Consider the following 21,970-nt stretch of genomic DNA (forward strand, 5'->3'; position numbering starts at 1 on the left):
CGTTACATGTCGCACGGTCAAAAACTGTTTGCTTCCTTCTGTTCAGCAACACCTGTATCAAATGACCCCACTGATTATATTACCTGTGCCCTGGTTCACACCGGCACTACACCCCCAAGTAGTGGGAGGTTGTACAAAAACAACAAAATGGCTCTTACAGAACAAATAAACTCCTGTCTCACGCTGTCTCTCCTGTGCTGTGCTGGTAAAAAACTATAGGCCCACCCCGGTGCATGCTGGTCCTATCTACCTACTACTATATATAGCCAAAGGTGCCCACAGTATTTACCCAAAGAACTAACAAACTAAATAACCCAAAACTAAGTACTTAAACAATAAACATAATATAACTAAACAAATTACTATTAAAGAGGAAAAACAATCTTAATATATCAAACAATCAATCTAATCTAAATAAGCAAACATCTAGCATAATTAAACAATACTACTTATTAATTAAACAACAAAATACTAATATCAAATAAATAGCTCCAACACACTGTATTCAATAACCACTGAAGCAACCCATGCCAAACAAAGAATAATGCACTTATGGTTGTGTACTGTAATACAGTATATTGCACCAATCCTAGTGATGGAAAGCAACCTAAAGTAAGTACATTTACTATTACTGTAAATGTTGACATTTTATGCCATGTTATATTTGGAAATATTATCTTTTTACACCGTTACATTTATTTGACGGCAATAATTTCTAGGCATTTTGGGATTTAGATTTTATATAAAAAAACAATAAGCTGATAAGCTTATAACATAAAATGCATTATTAAAAATTAAACGAGTAGATAGTAGTAGAAGTAGATAAACTTGCTACATCACAACCTACTACAATAGGAAAAACTGATACTGTAAAAATACTATACATATGTGCAAGTGCAATCTTTCTGCAGAAGACTTTTATTTTGCTGATGATACTTCTTTGAATTCTGTACTTTTACTCAAATAGAACATGAACGCAGGGCTATTACTTGTAATGGATTATTTTTACTTACATCTATGGTTCAGACCTGTAACAGTGAGAATGAATAAAGGTAACTGTTGGAGCCATAATGTAGTTTTGTTGTTTTCTTTTATCTTTGAGGGAAGCACAAGGTGAAATTAGACATGCAGTTCTGACACTGAACACAGGGTGGCGCATTGACGTAAAGGTGCATATAGGTGAGTGCTTGGTGATGAGAATAATGTGGACGGGAAGCAAACAGTTTTTGACCGGAGGGGCCGTGAGTGCACACTATAAGTCACTGAACCCAGTCTGTCACAGAGGAGATTATGGAAAGTTCAATAACAGTTTCCCCCTCTTCTGCTTTGATTCTTCCAATTTATTAAACTGTGGGAGATCATATCGGCTGCCTTAAGCTGCAGGGGAGCACGGGCAGGCAGGCAGCCATGGCTGTTGGATGATAAAACAGATGGCTGGCCAGGGGCCTAGAGGTCCCAGAGGAAGACTAACAACATGTTCATACCTTCGAGTCACTTGGTTCAAAATAAAACTTCTGTATGTCCTTTTTGCATGTGGAAGTTTAAAAAATATATATATATAAATAAATGACACCGCGACAATGTGCACACACTTGATGTCAGCTGTCATCCAGTAGGACTCCAGCCAGCAGCTTAGTGGCATCAAGACTTCAGGAATTCACAGCGCCCGGCCAACAAATAGTCCTGCAGATAACCTAGAGATATGACGTGTTCATTTTTTAGCTTTAGATGGAGATTTGGTGACCTTCAGACACAATAATAAGACTGTCTTTATGCTAAGCTAAGCTATCAGGCTGCTAGCTCCAGCTACATGTTTACCAAACAGGCATGACAGTGGTATCAGTTTTCTCATATAACTCTTGGCAAGAAAGCATTTTTCCCAATGTGAGAAGCTGGTGGAAGTGCTTGCCATGGCTGGCAGAATAGAGCTGTTACGTTTTGATGTCAGTCCTAGTGTGGACTGTGGATGTGTGAATATGTTTAAATAATGATGTTTGGATATATCTACCATAGCTGAAGAGCCCTTTGGCTGTCTTTTTGTTGTTAATGTTGTTGATGTCTTCCGTGCAGCTCTATCAAACCAAACAACAGACAAATGTGAGAAAACAGACAACTCAACGCAAACGGCTGCTAATTGTAGTTAGCTTAGCTACAAAATGGTGGACACGGACATAAACCATTAAAATGTACTAAAGCTAGTCAATAATGTACTGAAGACTACCGGTATAACCAGCAAAAACATAACGTAGTAATTACTATTCACAATGAGATATCTTGAAGATATAAAATACACAAAATAATTACTAACGCCGAGCCACAGGAAGTGTAGAGTTTGCATAATGTTCCACCCACAACATAGTAATGTTACTGAAGGCATGTGTTCTGACAGTATTGTCTGATCGTCACTGTTTAATAATGTTTATTTGTCATAAAGAGTGCTAGGGGGCTGTGAAGGGGTTAATATGGCCGTAGACGTGACAAAAAAAACCCATTAATAAATATGTTCGGATATTTTCTAAGATACACTCACGGTTTACCGGCTGTTTAAGATCAGCCCAATCCAAAATGTTATCATAACGCTGACGTAATATATCAATATGTACGTGGAAATGCCAGTCCTCTAATGGTTGTGGTCCTGGTAGTGTAAAGGGAAGACCTGAGAAAATATATAGTTTTGCTCAAGTGTGATCGAATCCAGCTCGACACAATCTTGCAAAAAATATATTTTTTTAAATGAATACTTTCGTATGTGGCTGTAATGTAGTGCTCACTTAGAATCATATTCGCCCCAGGCAAACACAATGGTATGTAAAAAGTTATTATGAAAACCAGTTGGAACATAACACCGGCTCACAGTCAACATGTTGAGAGCCGTTGAGAGGCAATTGAAATAGAATCTCGGATCTTTAAAGAAGGCTACCAACAGCAAACGTAGGTTACTCATTTTTTATTTTGTAATTATAGTTATTGATGCATTAATGTGTACATCAGTTTGATGTTGCAGCTGGCAATGGTGGAGCACATTTGAATAACTATATACTGCTGAGTAGGTTCATTTGTAATAGTACATCATCATTCATTAGTTAAACTAAAGCTGTCATATTAATGCAGTGGAGTAAAAAGTACAATATTTACATAGTATTATTGGATTATTTATGTAGTGGAGTAGAAGCATAAAGTTGCATAAAATAGAAATACTTGTATAAGTATAAGTACTTCAAAATAACCTTGCATCCAAGCCTACCACAGACAATATCTGATAAGTACAGTATGTGACAAATTAGTATTAATATGACCTAGAAAAATGTAGTAGAGTGCTGTAATGAGTCTTTTAATGCTGAAATAAATGAAACCAAAAACCAGGTTGTCTTTTAAGTATCTATTCTCTGCGCAGAGAAGGTTCAATCATCACAACAGAATGCGTACAGTCTCAGTGAGGAAGAACCAAGAAAAAAGTGAACAAGCTTTCTTTATACAGAATGAGCAACGTTACAGACATTTTGGTCTCAGACTCTTGGTCTCAGACTTTTGGTCTCAGACTGATAGGAACAACAATGAAAAACAAATGGCCAGCAACCAAAACAAGTGGCCTGAAGGCCATGGTGGAACATTCTCATTCAACACAGTTAGTTATCTTTGTGAACAGGCAAGGAAGAATTCTTCTTTTGCACAACAGAGACACAAGTTCAACAACAAAAAAGTTCAGAACAAAATTACTTATGCATGAATACAATATACTGAGTAGAAATATATACTAAGTAAGTAGAAATATATACTACGTAAAAAATTACAACACAAAGCGGGTATATTTTCCAACACAGTGCAGATCAACCAACCCCCAAACGCACCAGACACATTATTCACTCGCACAACACACACAACAAATACACTATATTTCTAATCTATGCAGCTGTCTACATTTGCTATGTGGAGTTAAACTGCAATTCAATGTATTGAGTTCCGTTATATTTTTATTAATGGGACTTAACAGCCCATAAACCTTGGCTTTGTATCGACAAGAAAATATTGATCACACATGAATAGCATCATGGCCTATGTATAGGCCTACTATAAAAGCAAAATATAGAATTAAAACCAGTTGTACACAGGTAAAGAGCCTAAATAAATTACTGTACTGAGACATGTTGTCCACCTGGCCAACTGTAGATTATAATATCAAGCTAGCGATCGATGCTAACATGCTAATGACGCTAGCATGCTGTCTAGGCTAGTGCATAGACAGTGTTCAGCAAGTTAGCTTATCAGTGGAGTAGCTAGCTATAGGAAGAGGGAGATTGGGAGCTTGTACGTTCACGATAACCTTATCAAGAGACGTCTGACCATCTAATCTTGCACTGTATTACAAGTTATGCTGTATCTTCTCAATGTGAATGTCATAATGCCATATCAATTACTGGCATATAATATAGTTCACAGTTAGCCAGGCTATGACAGTAGATGTCCATTTGTTAAAAAAAAACATTAAATATCCAATTTGTTTTATTTAAAAGGCATATTATGAAAGTATTCTTAGTTGTATTATTTCATACATTCTACAGTTGGCCAGGTGGACAACATGTCTCAGTACAGAACTTTATTTAGGCTCTTTACCTGTGTACAACTGGTTTTAATTCTATATTTTGCTTTTAGGCCTAATGTGTGATGCTATTCAAAATGTGATGAATATTTTCTTGTTGATACAAAGCCAAAGTGTATGGGATGTTAAGTCCCATTAATACACACACACACACACACACACACACACACACACACACACACACACACACACACATATATATATATATATATATATATATATAAAATCAATCAAGTTGTTGTCTTTTAACAGCTTTGCTTAGTTACACTGACATTCTGTGACTGTTCTTCCTTTTTGTGGGGTTCACCAGAGCTTTGTGTACATTATATATATATATATATATATATATATATATATATATATATATATATAGCCCAAACCTGAATGCTCTGCTATACCAAATTGTGAGAAAACGGAAAATCCAGAAAAAAGTATTTCCTATATTTTAAATACAAAAAACATGTATTGTATTTTGTTACATTTTCTGGCACCAGTATTTTGTATTTTATTGTAATACATGTATTTGAGGGGTATTTTGTATCAAAATACATTTTGCTGTATTTTTGCCCATCTCTGGATATAGGTTGTATATACGTTCGCCCCCCCCCCCCCCCCACACACACACACACACACACACACACACACACACACACTCATCACACCTGTGCACCGGCGAGGTTCTCCAACAGAACAGCGTATCATTAGGCCCGATTGCATGTCGGCTATAGCGTCTATATATCTGTAGCGCAAATTCATCACGTTTCTGCAAACCATCATTGCGGTGAAATGTCATTCATTTATGATTACCAAAAGTCAGAAGGATGATTCATTTTAAAACTGACTTTACTAAGTGCTACATGATTCAGGATAAAGATGAACCAAGATGAGCTCGGTTAAAATGTGTGCTACATTTGGATGGAAACCTGTCTTATTGCACACGCACACACACACACACACACACACACACACACACACGCGAGTGAAGAAAAAGGAGAATAAAGCTATGCAATAAAGACAGCGATGCATATAGAGATATAGAGACGGGATTTTTCCACATCATTAAAAAGACAATTGAACAAAATATGAGAATATTTTTACTGATGATTAAAGCGGTGGACCTGCCTATTAATTATAAAAACAAAATCATCATAACGATATAGTATTAACAATATGACAATTACTATAAATAGCCGTGTTATTATTATAAATAATAATAATGATAAATTATAATAATAACAATGATGGAATGATTATTAGCAGTATAAGATTATTAGTACATACTACAGTCAACAGTGACAGGTGGTTATAGCAATGATATGTGTGTGTTGAAATTGTGTTAATTTTCCTTAATTATTATAATTGATGGCGTGTCATTTGAAAATGTTCCAGTAGGTGGAGCCATTGCAGCATTTTACATCCGATGCGCCGTAAAAAAAATGTACAGAAGAAGTTTGCGACGTCTGCTGTCGTAAACAACGTCAAGATGTCTGAACGAGCAGCTTATGGTGTAGCCTGAAACACGACAGCTTAGTTTTGTTTTTTAATTTCCTTTTGCTTATGTTTAGTTTGGCGACTCGGACATTGTATTAGATGGAGACCAATAACTTACCATGAAACTCCGGGTGCAGAATGACAGGTGAGCTGAAGCTTTTACCTCCGTCTGGCCTGATAGGAAACATCTGTTAGCTGCTAATGCTAACGGCAGCAGCCCAGTTCTCTGTGAAGGAGACGGTCAGTTGACACTACTTTGGGGGTTTATTGCCTGGAAATTACTGATGTAACCGACGTAAAGTTCAGTTTATGTTAATAAGTTTTCGCTCATAGTCTGGATGAGATGTTCCGGATGAATAATACACTGACTGCTTGACAATTCATTTGTCAGCGTGACAGCTTTTTTAACACTTTACAAGTTAATACTTCCGCAAAAAGAATACATATTCCTATGATCACAAGGTTACCTTAGTATTGACACATAATAAAGACACTTTCACATACAGTCCATATCATAGATTAACTGACAACTGTGCGACTTCCATTACTAACTATTGTACAGCTTGTAAATCCAGATGATTGATGCTGGACACCATGTGACTGAGACTCTAAATGTTTGTCTTTTATGTCAAAGGAGTGATTCCAGAAGAGCACTGAAACTGAGGGAGTCTCCTGCTGTAATGCAGCCTGATTCAAGTGAGCGGGCAGCTCATACAGCGAATGGTTTATCCCTAACTCTGCAACCAGAACTTACCAGGACACCAGCCCCTGGTGCTGCAGCAGCAGCAGCCGCCACCAACCCAGACAGCAATGAGGTGCGGGTAACCATGACCAGCAAGCCTGGGGAGTCCAGTGGAGGTGCATCATCCAGGAGGTCCAGAGTCAACTCTCACAGCCACTCCCATTCTCAGCCACACGGACACAATCGGGTTCCACCACACCACTCGAATTCGGAGGCTGAGCTTGACCCGCCTGACTCCGATCTGGACTCTGGAGAACCCAGCACCTCCTCCTTGTCTGAGCTTCGCTGTCTCTTCCGCTGGCTTCAAAAGAGTCTTCCTTTCCTTGTCATTGTGTGTGCTAAACTAGTCATCCAACACGCTCTTGGTGAGTAGGAGTGAAGCAAAACACAGTGACTACAACTGTGAACACAGCACGTTGTATTTTACTCTTTTCTCTCCGTTTACCAGGTCTAGCAGTTGGGGTTGGCCTCTTCACAACTTTTCTATATGTGAATAAAAACATTCAAACTCAAGTCTTTCTTCAGGTAAGAGGAGAACAGGAGAACACATCCCTTATGCAAGTTATTGCTGTTAGAATCCTAAACCATGTTTCTCCTCAGGATCGTCACTCAAAGCTGCAGTGTGTGTGGCTGCTGCTGTTCCTGATGTCTTCCACCCTCCTGCTTTACTACACCTTTCTCACCGAGACACTTCACCATTGGTATGAGTTGATGCATCGCCTCACATCAGTTACCCGCAGCAACGAGCCTGTGGCTATTTCCTGTAACCAATTAGAATATAACCTCAGTTAGTCTGTGTATTGTGAGTAGGCAGCCAGAGCACACTGGTCATTTCTTTATACTGTGGGTGACTTTACTACAGCTCTCTCATCCAGCAGGACTTTGTTCACCTGTACCGCAGTTTAGTAAATAGCTAAACCTGGCATGACGGTGCTAAAACGTGCCATTTAACCTGAATGTCAACCTCCTTCCAGCCTCATCTTCCTCAGCCCAACCATTGAGCCGCTGGGTTTTTGGGAGGTTCTCTGGGCTGTCGGCATCACCAACTTCATTATCAAGTTTCTTTTTATGGGAATTAAGTGCCTTATTCTGCTGCTGCCATCCACACTGGTGACATACAGGACCCAGGTGAGAGTGTGTGTGTGTGGGGGGGGGGGGATTTCTCCTTTGGATTGTTGGATGAGAAGAATAAACAATATCACTCTACTGTTATGTATGTCTTGGCAGTGCAGGTTGAGTAGCTCTTATTTTGTGTTTGAATGTCTCCAGGGGCGGTGGGTGATGCTGAGTGAGGAGCTGGGTCAGGTCCACCAGGCCACAGCGCCCGTCCCACTCTGGTTCCGCTACCTGGTCACGTACCAGGAGGTCGACGGCACTCCTGGACTCACACTGGGGGTCCTGCTGGCTTTGCTCTACCTCATACTGAAGGTGTGATCAGTCAAATAACCAGCAATAGATCTTTGTATTATTGTTTAAAAAAAAAATATATATATATATATATATATATACACACACACACACACACACACACACACACACACACACACACACACACACACACACACACACACACACACACGTATACAATGCTGTGAAAAAGTATTTGCCCTCTTCCTGGTTTCTTATTTTTTTGCATATTTGTCACACTTAAATGTTTCAGATCATCAAACAAATTGTAATATTAGACAAAGATAACCCGAGTAAATACAAAATGCAGTTTTTAGATGATGATTTAATTTATTAAGGGAGAAAAGCTATCCAAACCTACTTGGCCCTATGTGAAAAAGTAATTACCCCCTAAACCTGATAACTGGTTTTGTCACCCTTGGCAGCAACAATTGCAATCAAGCGTTTGCGATAACTGGCAATGAGTCTTTCATGTCTCTGTGGAAGAATTTTGGAGAATTCTTTGCAGAATTGTTTTAATTCAGCCACATTGGATGGTTTTTGAGCATAAACAGCTTGTTTAAGGTCATGCCACAGCATCTCAATCAGATTTAAGTCCAGACTTTGACTAGGCCACTCCAAAACATTCATTTTGCTTTTTTTGAGCCATTCAGAGGTGGACTTGCTGGTGTGTTTCAGATCATTGTCCTGCTGCATAACCAAAGTGCGCTTGAGTTTGAGGTCACAAACTGATGGCCGGACATTCTCTTTCAGGATCTTTTGGTAGAGAGCAGAATTCATGGTTCCATAAATTATGGCAAGTCGTCCAGGTCCTGAAGCTGCAAAGCAGCCCCAGACCATCACACTACCACCACCATGTGTGACTGTTGGTATGATGTTGTTTTTATGAAATGCTGTGTCAGTTTTCCGCCAGATGTAACGGGACGCACACCTTCCAAAAAGTTCAACTTTTGTCTCTTCAGTCCACAGAATACTTGCCCAAAAGTCTCGGGGATCATCAAGATGTTTTTTGGCAAATGTGAGACGAGCCTTTGTGTTCTTTTTGGTCAGCAGTGGCTTTCGCCTTGGAACTCTCCCATGGGTGCTATTTGTGCCCAGTCTCTTTCTTATTGTTGAATCATGGACACTGACCTTAACTGAGGCGAGTGAGGCCTGCAGTTCTTCAGATGTTGTTCTGGGGTCTTTCCAGACTGATATGTGTCAATTACTTTGTTTCTCATCTGTTCTTGAATTTCTTTACATTGCAGCATGATGTGTTGCTTTTTGAGATCTTTTAGCCAACTTCACTTTGTCAGACAGGTTCTATTTAAGTGATTTCTTGATTCAACAGGTCTGGCAGTAATCAGGCCTGGGTGTGGCTAGTGAAATTGAACTCAGCTTTCCAAAAAATCACAGTTGATTCATGATTTATCAAGGGGGGGCAATTACTTTTTCACATAGGGCCAAGTAGGTTTGGATAGCTTTTCTCCCTTAATAAATGAAATCATCATTTAAAAACTGCATTTTGTATTTACCCGGGTTATCTTAGTCTAATATTAAAACAATTTTGATGATCTGACACATTTAAGTGTGACAAATATGCAAAACAATAAGAAACCAGGAAGGGGGCAAATACTTTTTCACAGCACTGTATATGTGTGTGTGTGTGTGTGTGTGTGTGTGTGTGTGTGTGTGTGTGTGTGTGTGTGTGTGTGTATATGTATATATATGTGTGTATATATATATATCTATTTAACATTTGAGTCATTTTGCTCTCTTTTTCAGCTTTTAGGATTGTACGGACAATGGACGTCTTTACTGAAAACCGTGAGGATATTGGTGAAGGGCGAGGTCAGTGGTAAACTACTTCTTTCATAAACGGTCACATTCAGTCGCCAGCTGTTTGAAGGTGTTCTTTGTTCCTCAGCATACAGGCTCAGCAGCCACTAGGAGTCAGTGCAGCGAGGCTGGAGACGTCTGTCCCATCTGTCAGGGAGAGTACAGGGAGCCTCGGGTTCTACTCTGTCAGGTAAAACCAAACAAGTGTGCGCCGCAGGGCTTTGTAATCAGTGTACTTGTAGTATTTGTAATGCGCCATGTGGATGTGTGTGCATCAATAGATTTCGATCCTTCCGGAGTCTGTCACTCACATACCTCTTTAATTATGTTATCAAACTTAATCACAAGTATTACGTGAGAAAACCTGTAATATTATATAAAAAAAATAATGAAAAATCTGACTTTTTAACCCCTGCAATTGCTCTCCTTTCTCATTTGCTCCTGTGATAATAACCCATGTTTTTCTTTATATATAATATATAGATGTGACGATGATCTGTGTTGCATCACTTGTGTAGATTTAGTCACGTACGGTAAGCGCAGGACATGCTGACATGTTTTTCTGCTGTGCAGCACATATTCTGTGACGAATGCATCGCTCTGTGGTTTAACCGGGAGAAGAGCTGCCCTCTCTGCCGCACCGTGATCACAGAGAAGGTTTACAAGTGGAGGGACGGAGCCACATCTCCACACCTGCAGATTTATTGATCGATGAGGGGCTTTTGGGTGCAGGGCATTGGTATTAGCTTGTGTTTAATGTGATTTTTTTTTTGTGGCTGTCAACCCCCACTGACAAGTAATATTGTACACACTGTTTTATGAATCTGAGGGCAGTGCCCCCTGTAGGCCAAGGTCCGTAAAGACATGCATTGCACATACTGTAGGCATTTTTCTGGCTTATTTACCAAAACATCACGACTTCTACCTACACACTCGGATGAGAGAAAGTTGATTATAGTCATGGCCTCAAGTGATTTTAGATTTTTCTATTTTAAATTTTTTTTCCTTTTGTGTTGACTTTATTCACCTTTAATCTTGATATAAACTTTCCTGATTGGGCAGCAAATTGTTGTACTTCCACAGTTTCCTCTACTTGTAAATACGGGAACAAAATATATATTAAAAAGGTATTTTAAACAGATTTTTCCCCCATCACGTGTGAACAAACATCACACAAACCCTCTCTTATTCAGTGTTTCTTGGAAGTGACTTATTTGTAATCAACGGTTCAGGATGGCTGGCTGAATTTTGCTTTAGCTGCATCTTTGAGCTTGAACAGGACTGCAGAGGCTACCAGGAAGCTCAGTGCACAGTGATGTCAGATGGTCCTGTAGTGACCAGACCTTTGCCAGCACCTATCCATGGCAGGCTGAAGAATAACTGTGTGACGGATAAACAGTTTGGCTTTTGGTTACTATTTCTTGTCATCGTCTGATAAAAAGGATGCAACTGAGCGTGTGAGACTAATTCACACATAAATTATTTTTCTACAGAGGCGACACGGCCTTGCTTTTGTAAAAACCAAAGACTGGGAGAAACATCTATTTTATGTACAAAATCATTTCACTGTTATTTTTATCCATTTAGATGCATAAACTATCCGAATAAAGATCTACCATTTGAATGTCTGTGAGTCTTTATGTAGCAAACTGATAATCACTTATTTGCTGAGTAGATAAACCTTCAAGTAACAATCTGAGACAATCGAGGTTTAGATCAAATTAATCCCTAAGACGTCCTGAGATAACCTGAACATTGTCACTTTGTATCATCCATTCTGTTACATTGCTGCTGCTCAGACATTTATTTTGACTTCATCATATACATGATGCATATTAACATTCTCATCTGAAAGGGCAGATCTATGGGTAACAAAGCAACAGGAATAATGTTATTCAACACCCACTATAGTCTGAAGTAAGCTTGACGTTTCTCAAACAACTCGGCGTAGAAAATACTCAACTGTACCTGAACAGAAGGAAAGTATCAACCTTTAATAGACTCCACACGCGCACGCACACACTCTACACAATTTATACACACACGCACACACTCTACACAATTTATACACACACGCACACACTCTACACAATTTATACACACGCGCACACTCTACACGCACACACACAGAGAAATGATCCCGCTCAGGTCATATGAGGCAAAGAAAATTAACATCCTTTGTTTTTGCATCAGTTTTCCCACAATAATGCTTTAAGCACTGCAAAAGACAAACTGAAGTTCAAGTTTTCAGCAAGGAAAGTGTTAGATATTAAAATATTTTCTGAAAGTCCCCCTTCAATACGATACTAAGCCACAATAAATACTGTAGGTCATTTAAGGAACAGTCCTTAATTTTGGAATAAAAAAAAAAGCTGCATCCGAGAATGCCGTAAGACATGTTCTGTGGAAATAAAACCATACTGTACATGCTTATTATCATTATGGCAAAATAAGTCTCAGAGGAGAATGCCAAATCAAATAACCCAAATCAAATAACCCATTCTGCTGCATGACCTAAATAACACTACATAATAAATACATAGTTTGCATAGTGTGAACAATACAGTGAAAACACATTGGCACTTAAAATAAATATTGTAACAAATTAACAAAAAGTTAAGTGGAGTAAAAAGTGGAGTGATTGATCTAAAACAATTGTTGTACTGGAATGGTAGAAGAAGAAAATCAGTGAGCTCAGACACTTCAAATAATGGTAAACTATCACTGTGGAACACAAAGCATGTTTGATCAAATAGGACAAGATGAACCAAAACGTGTTTGACCTTTGAACCTCGTAGTTCTTGAATCAGACCAGCGACTCACGTCTCCGGCTGTTGTCCAGGGTTTGTTTGCTCAAATCATTTGGTTGGTTGAAACAGTGCTTTTGGTCAATTCATTAAACACTAAGTGTTTGGATAACGACGAACATCAGGGAGCCATTCAAACCCAAGCTAATTTTCAGTTATCATTGAGGGAATCTGCATCCGACAGCGGGGCCACTTTTAGGTGTGAGAACATTTGAATGGTTTGACTCGTATAGCAGCTTCCCATCACATGAACAGGTCAGACAGGGTTTAACCTCTTTCACGAGAGCCCGGGTACAAAGACATGAACACTACCCGAATCAATGCAGTGACACCAGTTTGGCTGAGATTTATGCAAAAAAAAAAAAAAAAAAAGTCATATAGTCGGTTTACATTCAACAGAAAGAAACTGAACATTGCGTCTGGACAGGCCTCCGACAGAACGCACTCAAGTCTGACCAAGTAAAGCAGCATTGATTGTGGTGGAAGTGAAGCTGAAATTTCACTTCTGTCTTTTTATAGCTGCTTTTCCGTAATGTTTCGCTCCACCTACTCCTGACCACACGCTCCAGTGACAAAGGCAACGTGATTGTTTTCCTCAAACATAAAGGAATACTGTGTTCATCGTGGAAATGTTATCCAATAGATCAACCTACTGACAGTGCAACCTGCAAGTTCTCACAAGATAACCGTTAAAACAAAGAAGAGCCCAGCATATTGAGGGGGAAATAAAAGCCCCTTAACCAAACCCTCACTGTGATGAGGCAATGAGTCGTTAATGCTAGAATTAACATTCACCAGACTTCAGGATAAAAGAGCACCAGTAAATCATATGATAATGCCAGTAGAGTACACCAAGCTGGCATTACCTAGCCAACAACAAGCGAGTCAACTTTCATTGAAGAGCACCTCTCTCACACAACTTCCCCACGACTCTCATATCTACTTCACTGCTGATTATCTGCATCAGGCCGAGGTGGCCAGGCTGAGTCGGGAGGGATGGGAAGGCGCTGCTGGAAGAGCTGGTGATCGGCACTGACAGTGTCAGTCAATTCAAAAAAATATTCTACAAGTCTCTTTGAAAGCAAAAAAAAACAAAAACAAAAACAAAAGAAGAAGAGGAGTATTTAGAAGAGTCCTAATGTTCGTAGGCGAGCCGAGCGTCATAGGTTCATCCGTAGATGTTCTGGCCGCTTGGAGTTCATGGGGTAGGCCTGCTTCTTGTAGGGTCCCGCATTGATGCCTGAAGGGTGCCTGATGGGAAGCGGCGCGGAGGCCTCAGAGCCACCGCCGCTTGTGTCCATTTGCTCCACGGTCGACATCTCCATGGACTGCTCCACAGTGCGGCCGGTCGCTGTGGGTCCCCGGGGCCAGCAGTCCCCTCCTACAAACTTCACCGGGCTGTGGAAGACAGATATGTGAGACACTATTGTCTGCCAGGCACCAGCCCGTATTTTTAAAGGTCACAGAGCAAATCATGTGTGTCGGTGAGAAAACACAGATGGCCTTAAATAGAAACCGAGACAAAATGAACTTGCCGTTACCTCACAGGTGTTCTCGGGCTTCCTGGGAACTTCCGTGGTGAGCGCACCTTTGGCTCAAAAGAGAACTTCTCTTTGACGTTTTCCAGCACAGATGGGGCTACATATGTGAAACCCTGGGGGAGGGGGAGGGGGGAAGCAGAGAGAGGTCTGAGTCCACCTCTTCAAAAGACCATCTTTCCAAAAACAACCCACAGCTGATGATGAGCAATGAAACGCTGAGTAAACCATATCATGCAATGTGGTGGAACAGTGAGTGAAGCTTCCAGGAAAGCCAACAGGACTACACCAGATGGGATGCATTAACGGATTCTCGTAAGACCTACCAAGAAAATAAAAAACACTGGGTCCAGAGTTTGTGTGTGTGTTTGCAGACAACACAGAAATAGCAAAGCGCAGGAGTAAACGCCACAGTGTTCTAATGAAAAACTGTGCTTTAAACACTCAATCCTAAATCAGCATTGAGTCATGTGTTATTTTTGTACATCACATCATGGACAGAAAAGGTCCACTGTGAGCTGGGAGGTACAGCACTAGTGACCCACCAGGAAGGCCTGATTGGCACTCTCACTGAGCGTGGAGTCGTCGGGGCTGTCCACCGGAGTCTGGCTGGTGAACTTGGAGTCAAACTGGCTGACGTCATCCGCCGATTGCTGCCAAAAAATAGCAAGTCAGGTAAACATCTATCAGGGACATACTACTGGTCATGGAAGATGTTGCTGCGTAAAAAACAACAACTTACCAGGTATGGTTTAAATGGAGGCTCTACTTTGCGAGCGAGGAGGTCATCCCAATTTATATGACGGAAGAATGAGTGGCCCTTTGGAAAAACAACAACAGCAGCAGGTTTTTATTATTTCATGACTACTACAAGGTTTTCCAAGAAGCCTTAGAGTTATTGTGTTATGGCCCAGATCAATACATTAACACACTGCATGCATACTACTGTGACTCCACTTTCAACGGATGTATTCACCTGGACCTCAGCAGCATCTCCTGGTCCAGCCCCGAGTCGCAACGAGGCATTTCGTTTCAGCAGCTGAAAGACAAAAGTTTGGAGATTCGTGTTTTTCTGCCGTTCCAAATGTTTGCATAGAGACAACACGTCCAGAGAAGCATGAGGCAGAAGGAAGGCTAACACAGCTCACCTTCTTCAGGAGGTCCCTGGCTTCTTGTGTGAGGTAAGGCGGAAGGCTGAGTTTGCACTTCAAGATTTTGTCAATGGTCTTCTTTCGATTTTCACCGGTGAATGGGGGCTATGAAAAAGTAGTCAGGACCGAAACAGTTAGTCATAGTAGCAAACGCTTCCTACATGAAAGACATTTACAGTTTGAAATTTCTTTGGCAATGCGACTCCGGGGTTGATTAGTGTGCACTTACTGCTCCTGTCAGCATGTCATACATGAGAGCTCCCAGACTCCACCAGTCCACCGCTCGGTTATGTCCGCTCCTCATCAGGATCTCTGGAGCCCTGAGGACGGAGAAGGGAATGACCATGCTGACTCAGCAGATACACCAGACTGTGTAAGAAGTAGGAAATGTGACTGAATGTGCATAGCTCTGCAACAATGAATCTACACAATCTGCTCAGTGATTGTGTGGGACATACATGTATTCGATAGTGCCACAGAAGGTGTGGGTCACCGTTCCGTCGTGGATGGACTCTTTGCAAAGACCGAAGTCTGTCAGCTTCACGTGTCCTAGAAGGAAATGGGACCAAAGTGGGAACATGAGAGAAACTACCCAGGAGAAGGAATATGTTTTTCTTTCTCGCCAGAGAGCCGTCAGGTCTGCGTACCGCTGTCATTGAGCATGATGTTCTCAGGCTTCAGGTCTCTGTAGATGATGCCTTTCTGGTGCAGGTGACCCAGCGCCATCGAGATCTCAGCCAGGTAGAAACTGTCAACAGACGCAGGTCACACATTCAGCAAGCTTTTACCGACATCAAGGGAATCTGTGTTTGTTAAGATGCCCACACTGTTGCCATCTGGAAATGGGTTTATATTGTAAACAATACGGGTACAAACACAGTGAGTGGAAAGGGGGATGAAAAGATTCAACAGGATTTAGATTTGACGTGTTTAAACAAAACATCCTGAAACAGGAACATTTAAAAAAACAAAGACTTTTAAAAATTTTTTATTTAGTTTCTCAGGATAAACCCAACAGAAATGCCGTCAATTAGTCAGCTAACGGCTAACTAACCCAGATGGTTAATGGTTAGCAGTGACAGACTAGTTAACTCACCATGCTGTGTCCTCCATGAAGATGCCCTCTCTTTCCAGTTGCATAAACAGCTCCCCTCCTGCAGTCACCACATATAAAGTTAGTCATATTTATCCACAGTGGAAATGGAGACCCACATTTTCATTCAATATCCGGCACACACCAAATTTTGTGTGCTGTACGGTGTGTTTGATCGGGCCACACGGTGCTCACCGCTCAGATACTCCAGGATGAGGTACAACTTCCCCCCGGTCTGGAAGGCATAGATGAGGTCCACAATGAAAGGATGCTTCACCTCCTCTAGAATGTTCCTCTCAGCTTTGGTGTGGGCCGTGTCCTTTGCATTACGCACAATCATGGCCTGGCAGGTGACAGAACGGCACACGGCGAGTCAGGGTGTGGAACTGTGAATAATAACTTTAACCCCATTAGCTAGTGTCAAAGCTTCAACATCAGCTGCAGAGGCAGAGCAAGAATCACGCACCAGGTTGGTAGCTACAGTCAAATCTCATTGAGCCAATAAACACAGTCATTATCCAAAAAAAACCCAAGCTTGGAGGAATATGAGCTGGCTTCTCAAGCAAAGTCTGGCAACAGCACTGTGTCAGCTGCAGAGAGGTCGAGCTGAACAGAAACAGCAGATCTGAGGTTTCATGGGAAATAGCCTCCACCAGAGACGGCACAGTGACACACAGCACAATGTGAAACACTGATAAGTTCAACTGACTATTGTGCTCATTCCCCACAGATGTAGGCCACTAGTCTTTGCTTATGGATTAGATAATGCAGATGCTATTCCTCTCACACTACATTACTCTCTATAGGGGGCAGTTAGGTGCACCTTTAATTGGTGGAGAATATTCTCACTGAACAATATGAAAACTGAGACAGGCCCATTCACTCACCTTCTTCAGAACTTTCATGGCAAATATCTTCCCGGAGGTGGAACCTGATACCTTCCGAACTTGAAACACCTGTAAAAGTTGTACATCACATCAAGCAAAATTCACAGACATTTACACAGGAATCTGCAGCTTTCACCAAGTCAGATTTAAGACATTTTTAAATACCACACAGATTACAATCTATATCATATCACATTCTTTCAGCACTTCATAATTCCTGATGATATAACTAATTTAACCGATGTGACAAGGACCTGAATAAGCAGCAGAAAATGGATGGGTGTATTAACCTCATAGAAAATGAAGTTCATTTAAGTTTTTGGCAAAAAGCGACACCTTATATTAACTCCTAATGAGAAAGTTAGTGTAGCTTGCAGTGGTGACAGCGCTCGCTATAGGTCTGATAGTGCCGTCTGAAACTGAATCAAAAAGGTTGAGCACCCTCCTGCATGCCCAAATTACTGTTACAACAATCATGCTTTAGTTTCAAGGTGTCTAACTTCTCCCGACAGCACACAACCCGATACAAAACCCTGTTAGAACTCACATCACTGCCTACAGCTGGAAGACGAAAGTGGCTTTTAAAGATATAATTCAAGACTCTTCCATGTTCTAAGGCCTTTTTTGAGGAAACTGAATTTGATTCAAGACCTGCAGGTACCCTGGCGATAGCCTTTTTGTATGACTATGGCTTGAAAAAGGACACTTTGTCATGGTGGGGACATTCAGAGAAATGATTAGGGACAAACAGAAAAGCACTGACATGAGGTTCATAAGACAGTATTGCATGTTGTTTCTTCATTCGACTAGGCAGAAAATTAACAAGTCACTGCCTTTGTGTGTAAAAATAATTAGTTATTCTTCTCTTATTCTGATGAAAGTGAGACCAGGGACATGTAGTCTTTCAGGAAGAAGTTTTAAGACCAAAGAAATTCAAATCTTTGCCAAAATAAATACTGTAACTACACAAGAATATCAAAACAAATGATGCGTTTCAAAAAATGTAATTACTTTGTGATGCTGAGAAATCCCCAGGCTGCAGACAATGAGTCATCAAATACCAACCCACTTCAAGAAAGAATAAGTCATGTGTCTGGTTGCTCAGTGAAAAGTGTCTCCAAAATAACTGATGAGCCCTTTCAATATCAGGCTTAGAAATTACAACGCGAGAACATTTCCAGAACTCTACGTCTCTATAATACCAAAATATAACCATAACAACAAGCTAATTTTATTCATCTCAATAGTTCAATAGTTTTACGATTAGATAGGGGGGGGGGGGGGGGGATTACTCTTCTTTACTGTGATGTAAGTAAAGGAGGAGCTGGTTCTGGGACGCCAGGTCTGAAGACACTATAATGAATCTTTGGGGATTTAAATGTATGTATTGTATGTATGTACAAATGTATTTGTCTATTTTCATGCCAGACAATCAGATGCCTCACCTTTCCATAGCCACCTTTTCCCAACACTTTCAGCAGCTCAAAGCATTCAGGCCTGATCTGCTCTTTTCCCTTGTTAACGCTGTTCTCTGAAATTTCAAACTTCTCACAGTCATCCATGTTACTGGCAAAGCAAAAAAAATAAAGAAAATCTTATTTGAAACATTCACTTAACATTGTGTTTACAATTTCAAAGACACAGCAGTATTGTCAACGTGGGTATCAAGCATTTGGCTTAAACATAGATTCACATTAGTGCGGTGAGCCCTAATTGGATTATTAGCCTTAAGAGACCCTATCCAAGATAATATAAATTATAACTGGGTTTATTTGGATGGGTGACAAATTAAAGGAAACTTGTGCAGTTGTTTATTAAAGGGCGGGGGGTCCTTGAATGGTTTGAATGAAAATGATGTGAATCATATGCTATGGCTTTCACAGACAACACATCACAAATGAACATCTATTGTCAAAACACACAAATATGGAATATCTTTCAGTAGAGTGCAGTTCTTCACAGACTATGGCAATGAGCACTGAAGATGTGCTGGAGGCCTGTGATGGTTAGAATCCCACCGTCTGTTAGTTTTCCCTTTAAATTGTCACCCACCTCTAATTTCTTGACTTACGTTTTGTTAGTACTTATACTGTAAAAACATCAACATGGAAGGCATCAAAGCACTAAAAGTTATTTACGACTCCTTGAGGATAGTTTCCAGTCATCCAAATAAAAATATGATGACATTGTTTCCCCTTTAGGGAGCCAGTGAATTGACGTGATATAGGTTAGTTGTACTTACAAGTCAAAGCCACTGCACTGGTCCATGTACTCACCCTGAAAACAAGAGGCAGAGGACAGAAGATTAAGCAGCCAACCTGAGCTTACATGTAGATATATTATGGACGTTACATTGTTTTTACTTTTAGTGTTCTGTAGTTCATTTCCTAAACAAATACTTTAGCCTAAGTGTATTCACTTTAAGTTAACAGGTAACGTTACGGCTGACTAAAGCCTCACCGGGCTGCTTAAATAGACACACACCTTCTCCTGAACATTGACCAGCAAAAAGTCCATGTTTGTTGTAGCTAATAAACCAATGTTAGTAACACTATGTGATGCGTAACTCTTAACTACTAACTCCACGTTAAGTGAGTGGTGGGAAAGCTAGAAAGCAGTGTATTCATTTTAGTTCACGTTACATCTACGGTCCGGCTAGCATTGGTAGGATTTCAGCCTGTTGTTGCCGTGAGGTCATTTATATCCCACTTATTCTTATTTTTGAAGTAACGTTAGTGGTCAAAACATAACGTACATGTGGCCTATATGTAGCTAATTAACCTACACTGTTATGTAGCTACATCTCTACAACAGGCGAATGCCGACGCAGCTCGTAACGCTGCTACCTCCATTGTCGGACATTAGTTAGCTACGCCCGGTGAAATGTAACGCTACGTTATAGGTAACTCATTTTTGTTTGTATTTGGGCTTGCGTTATTCCTGGCGTCATTATACATTTTTTCCCTCAACAACACATTGCTGACATAGTGGCGTCTGTGCCTTCACCGGGTTACCGTTAACGTCATGTGCGCTCGAGCGGCGGTTCCCTGAACATAAAGTGGCGGAACACAAACTTGTCCGCCGTCAACACTTCTAATTTCGCGGATGTACTAACGTTACACCGGGACAGTGATGAAAGTGAATTGTGCTCGGCCATCATTTTAATTAAAGAAAATGCAATGGAACTTCTACTACACACAGTTTAATGGGGCACTGCTAGATTTCGCGGGAAAGGGGTCAACGAGGACATGTCCGCGGACGGATACCTGCCTGGTCAACGATGTTAGAAACGCAGGCCTCGGAGCTGCTAAGTGCGAGCTAACTGGCTAACAGCGGCGGCATTAGCCTCAACGTTAACGTAAACTCACCCCGTCCTCGAGGTCGTCGTCAGAGACATTCTCATCCGGTTGATCCAAATCGATGTCGAAAACCCCGGCCATGGCCACGGCACTTCACTCGGCGTTTAGTCAGAAAACACAGTCCCACTCTCCCGCCTCATGGGAGAGCCATCACCGTAACAACCGGCTACAGCGGAAAGCATGGGCTAGCATCCAGCTAACCAAAACAAGACACGCACCGGGCAGCAGGGAAAGCCTCTAGTGTCGGCCATCGGCACTACTCGGCTCAGGCTGGCTCGGAGACAAATTAGTGACGAAGTGTCAACTTGCAATAATAACAGAGGCCTTAACCTCACTCCGAAAATAAGATACATTATTACAAAGCAAGTCGAATGAAATTGCAACAATTGGCTCAGTGGTTGAATACAATTAAGTACAGTTACTTAAGTCAGAATGTAAGGTACTTCTACTCAACGAGTCTTTTCTGAAACATTCTACTTCTACTGAACTACATTTCAGAGGGAGACATTGTAATTTTGACTTAACTATAATTATTTGACTGGTTTATTTTACAAATCAAATATTTTTGCATTACAGACATAAACGGGTTTTCAAATATGAGTTTTTATTATAAATTCATCTTCCGAACAGTATGTCCAAGTACAGCTGAAACGATTGGTTCATAAGTTACTGCATTTACTCACTATTTTCAGAATTTTTACAAGCCAAATAATCAATCAAGAAAATAAGCAGCAGATCAATCCATAATAAACGATAATCATTAGTTGTAGTCCTGTACAGCATATCAATTAACAAAATAGCAACTACAAGAATAAAATCCTGCTTTTACATTAATGCATGAGTGATATATAATAATATACATAACAGTCACAGGAGCCTGTTCACCTACATACTTTTACTCAAGTTACATTTCCAATGCAGCACCTTTACTTCTAACAGAGTATGTTAACAGTGTGGTACTTAAGTAAAGGATCTGAATACTTCCTCCACCACTGATATAATTCTCTATCCAAACATTACTTTGTTATGTCAGAAAGTACTCCTGTGGGACATAGTTTATGTTTGTTTCAGCATCGCACA

General features: G+C 40.6%; 2 protein-coding genes across 4 annotated transcripts; one reads left to right on the forward strand and one right to left on the reverse strand.

Moving 5' to 3' along the window:
• Positions 1 to 6,070: 6,070 nt before the first annotated feature.
• rnft1 (ring finger protein, transmembrane 1) lies at positions 6,071 to 11,679 on the forward strand. 3 transcript variants are annotated; one of them, XM_068721374.1, is made up of 9 exons: positions 6,071 to 6,233; positions 6,723 to 7,195; positions 7,279 to 7,355; positions 7,431 to 7,531; positions 7,805 to 7,958; positions 8,100 to 8,258; positions 10,002 to 10,067; positions 10,144 to 10,245; positions 10,629 to 11,679. In XM_068721374.1, the coding sequence occupies exons 1-9, from the start codon at positions 6,208 to 6,210 to the stop codon at positions 10,761 to 10,763; spliced, it is 1,293 nt and encodes a 430-aa protein (XP_068577475.1). In that variant the 5' UTR covers positions 6,071 to 6,207; the 3' UTR covers positions 10,764 to 11,679. The 3 variants fall into 3 exon arrangements, 2 of the variants coding, with proteins under 2 accessions (XP_068577475.1, XP_068577476.1); XR_011103796.1 differs by lacking the exons at positions 10,002 to 10,067; positions 10,144 to 10,245; positions 10,629 to 11,679 and adding exons at positions 8,991 to 9,106; positions 9,200 to 9,948; XM_068721375.1 differs by lacking the exons at positions 10,002 to 10,067; positions 10,144 to 10,245; positions 10,629 to 11,679 and adding an exon at positions 8,991 to 9,960.
• Positions 11,680 to 11,844: 165 nt separating this feature from the next.
• rps6kb1a (ribosomal protein S6 kinase b, polypeptide 1a) lies at positions 11,845 to 21,126 on the reverse strand. The gene is made up of 15 exons (XM_068721312.1): positions 20,900 to 21,126; positions 19,774 to 19,808; positions 18,977 to 19,097; positions 17,532 to 17,600; positions 16,840 to 16,987; positions 16,648 to 16,705; positions 16,199 to 16,299; positions 16,010 to 16,100; positions 15,781 to 15,871; positions 15,549 to 15,656; positions 15,377 to 15,439; positions 15,143 to 15,220; positions 14,946 to 15,053; positions 14,404 to 14,516; positions 11,845 to 14,260 (listed from the first exon to the last, which is right to left on the reverse strand). The coding sequence occupies exons 1-15, from the start codon at positions 20,969 to 20,971 to the stop codon at positions 14,023 to 14,025; spliced, it is 1,494 nt and encodes a 497-aa protein (XP_068577413.1). The 5' UTR covers positions 20,972 to 21,126; the 3' UTR covers positions 11,845 to 14,022.
• Between the last annotated feature and the right edge of the window lie 844 nt (positions 21,127 to 21,970).

Source organism: Cebidichthys violaceus, unplaced genomic scaffold (genome assembly GCF_023349555.1).
Source record: "Cebidichthys violaceus isolate CVI_PGR_0920_01 unplaced genomic scaffold, fCebVio1.0.p SCAF_27, whole genome shotgun sequence".
NCBI classification, from domain to species: Eukaryota; Metazoa; Chordata; class Actinopteri; order Perciformes; family Stichaeidae; genus Cebidichthys; species Cebidichthys violaceus.

Bases quoted from the DNA above. Each gene is read 5' to 3' on its own strand.
- rps6kb1a (XM_068721312.1), bottom strand. From the start codon at position 20,971: ATGGCCGGGGTTTTCGACATCGATTTGGATCAACCGGATGAGAATGTC. The intron at 19,809-20,899 runs GTGAGTTTACGT...TCTTGTTTTCAG, and splicing joins ACGACGACCTCGAGGACGGG to GGTGAGTACATGGACCAGTG. The intron at 16,300-16,647 runs GTGAGTTAACTA...GTCTGTTGACAG, and splicing joins TTCATGGAGGACACAGCATG to TTTCTACCTGGCTGAGATCT.
- rnft1 (XM_068721374.1), top strand. From the start codon at position 6,208: ATGAAACTCCGGGTGCAGAATGACAG. The intron at 7,959-8,099 runs GTGAGAGTGTGT...GAATGTCTCCAG, and splicing joins TGGTGACATACAGGACCCAG to GGGCGGTGGGTGATGCTGAG. The intron at 10,068-10,143 runs GTCAGTGGTAAA...TTTGTTCCTCAG, and splicing joins GGATATTGGTGAAGGGCGAG to CATACAGGCTCAGCAGCCAC.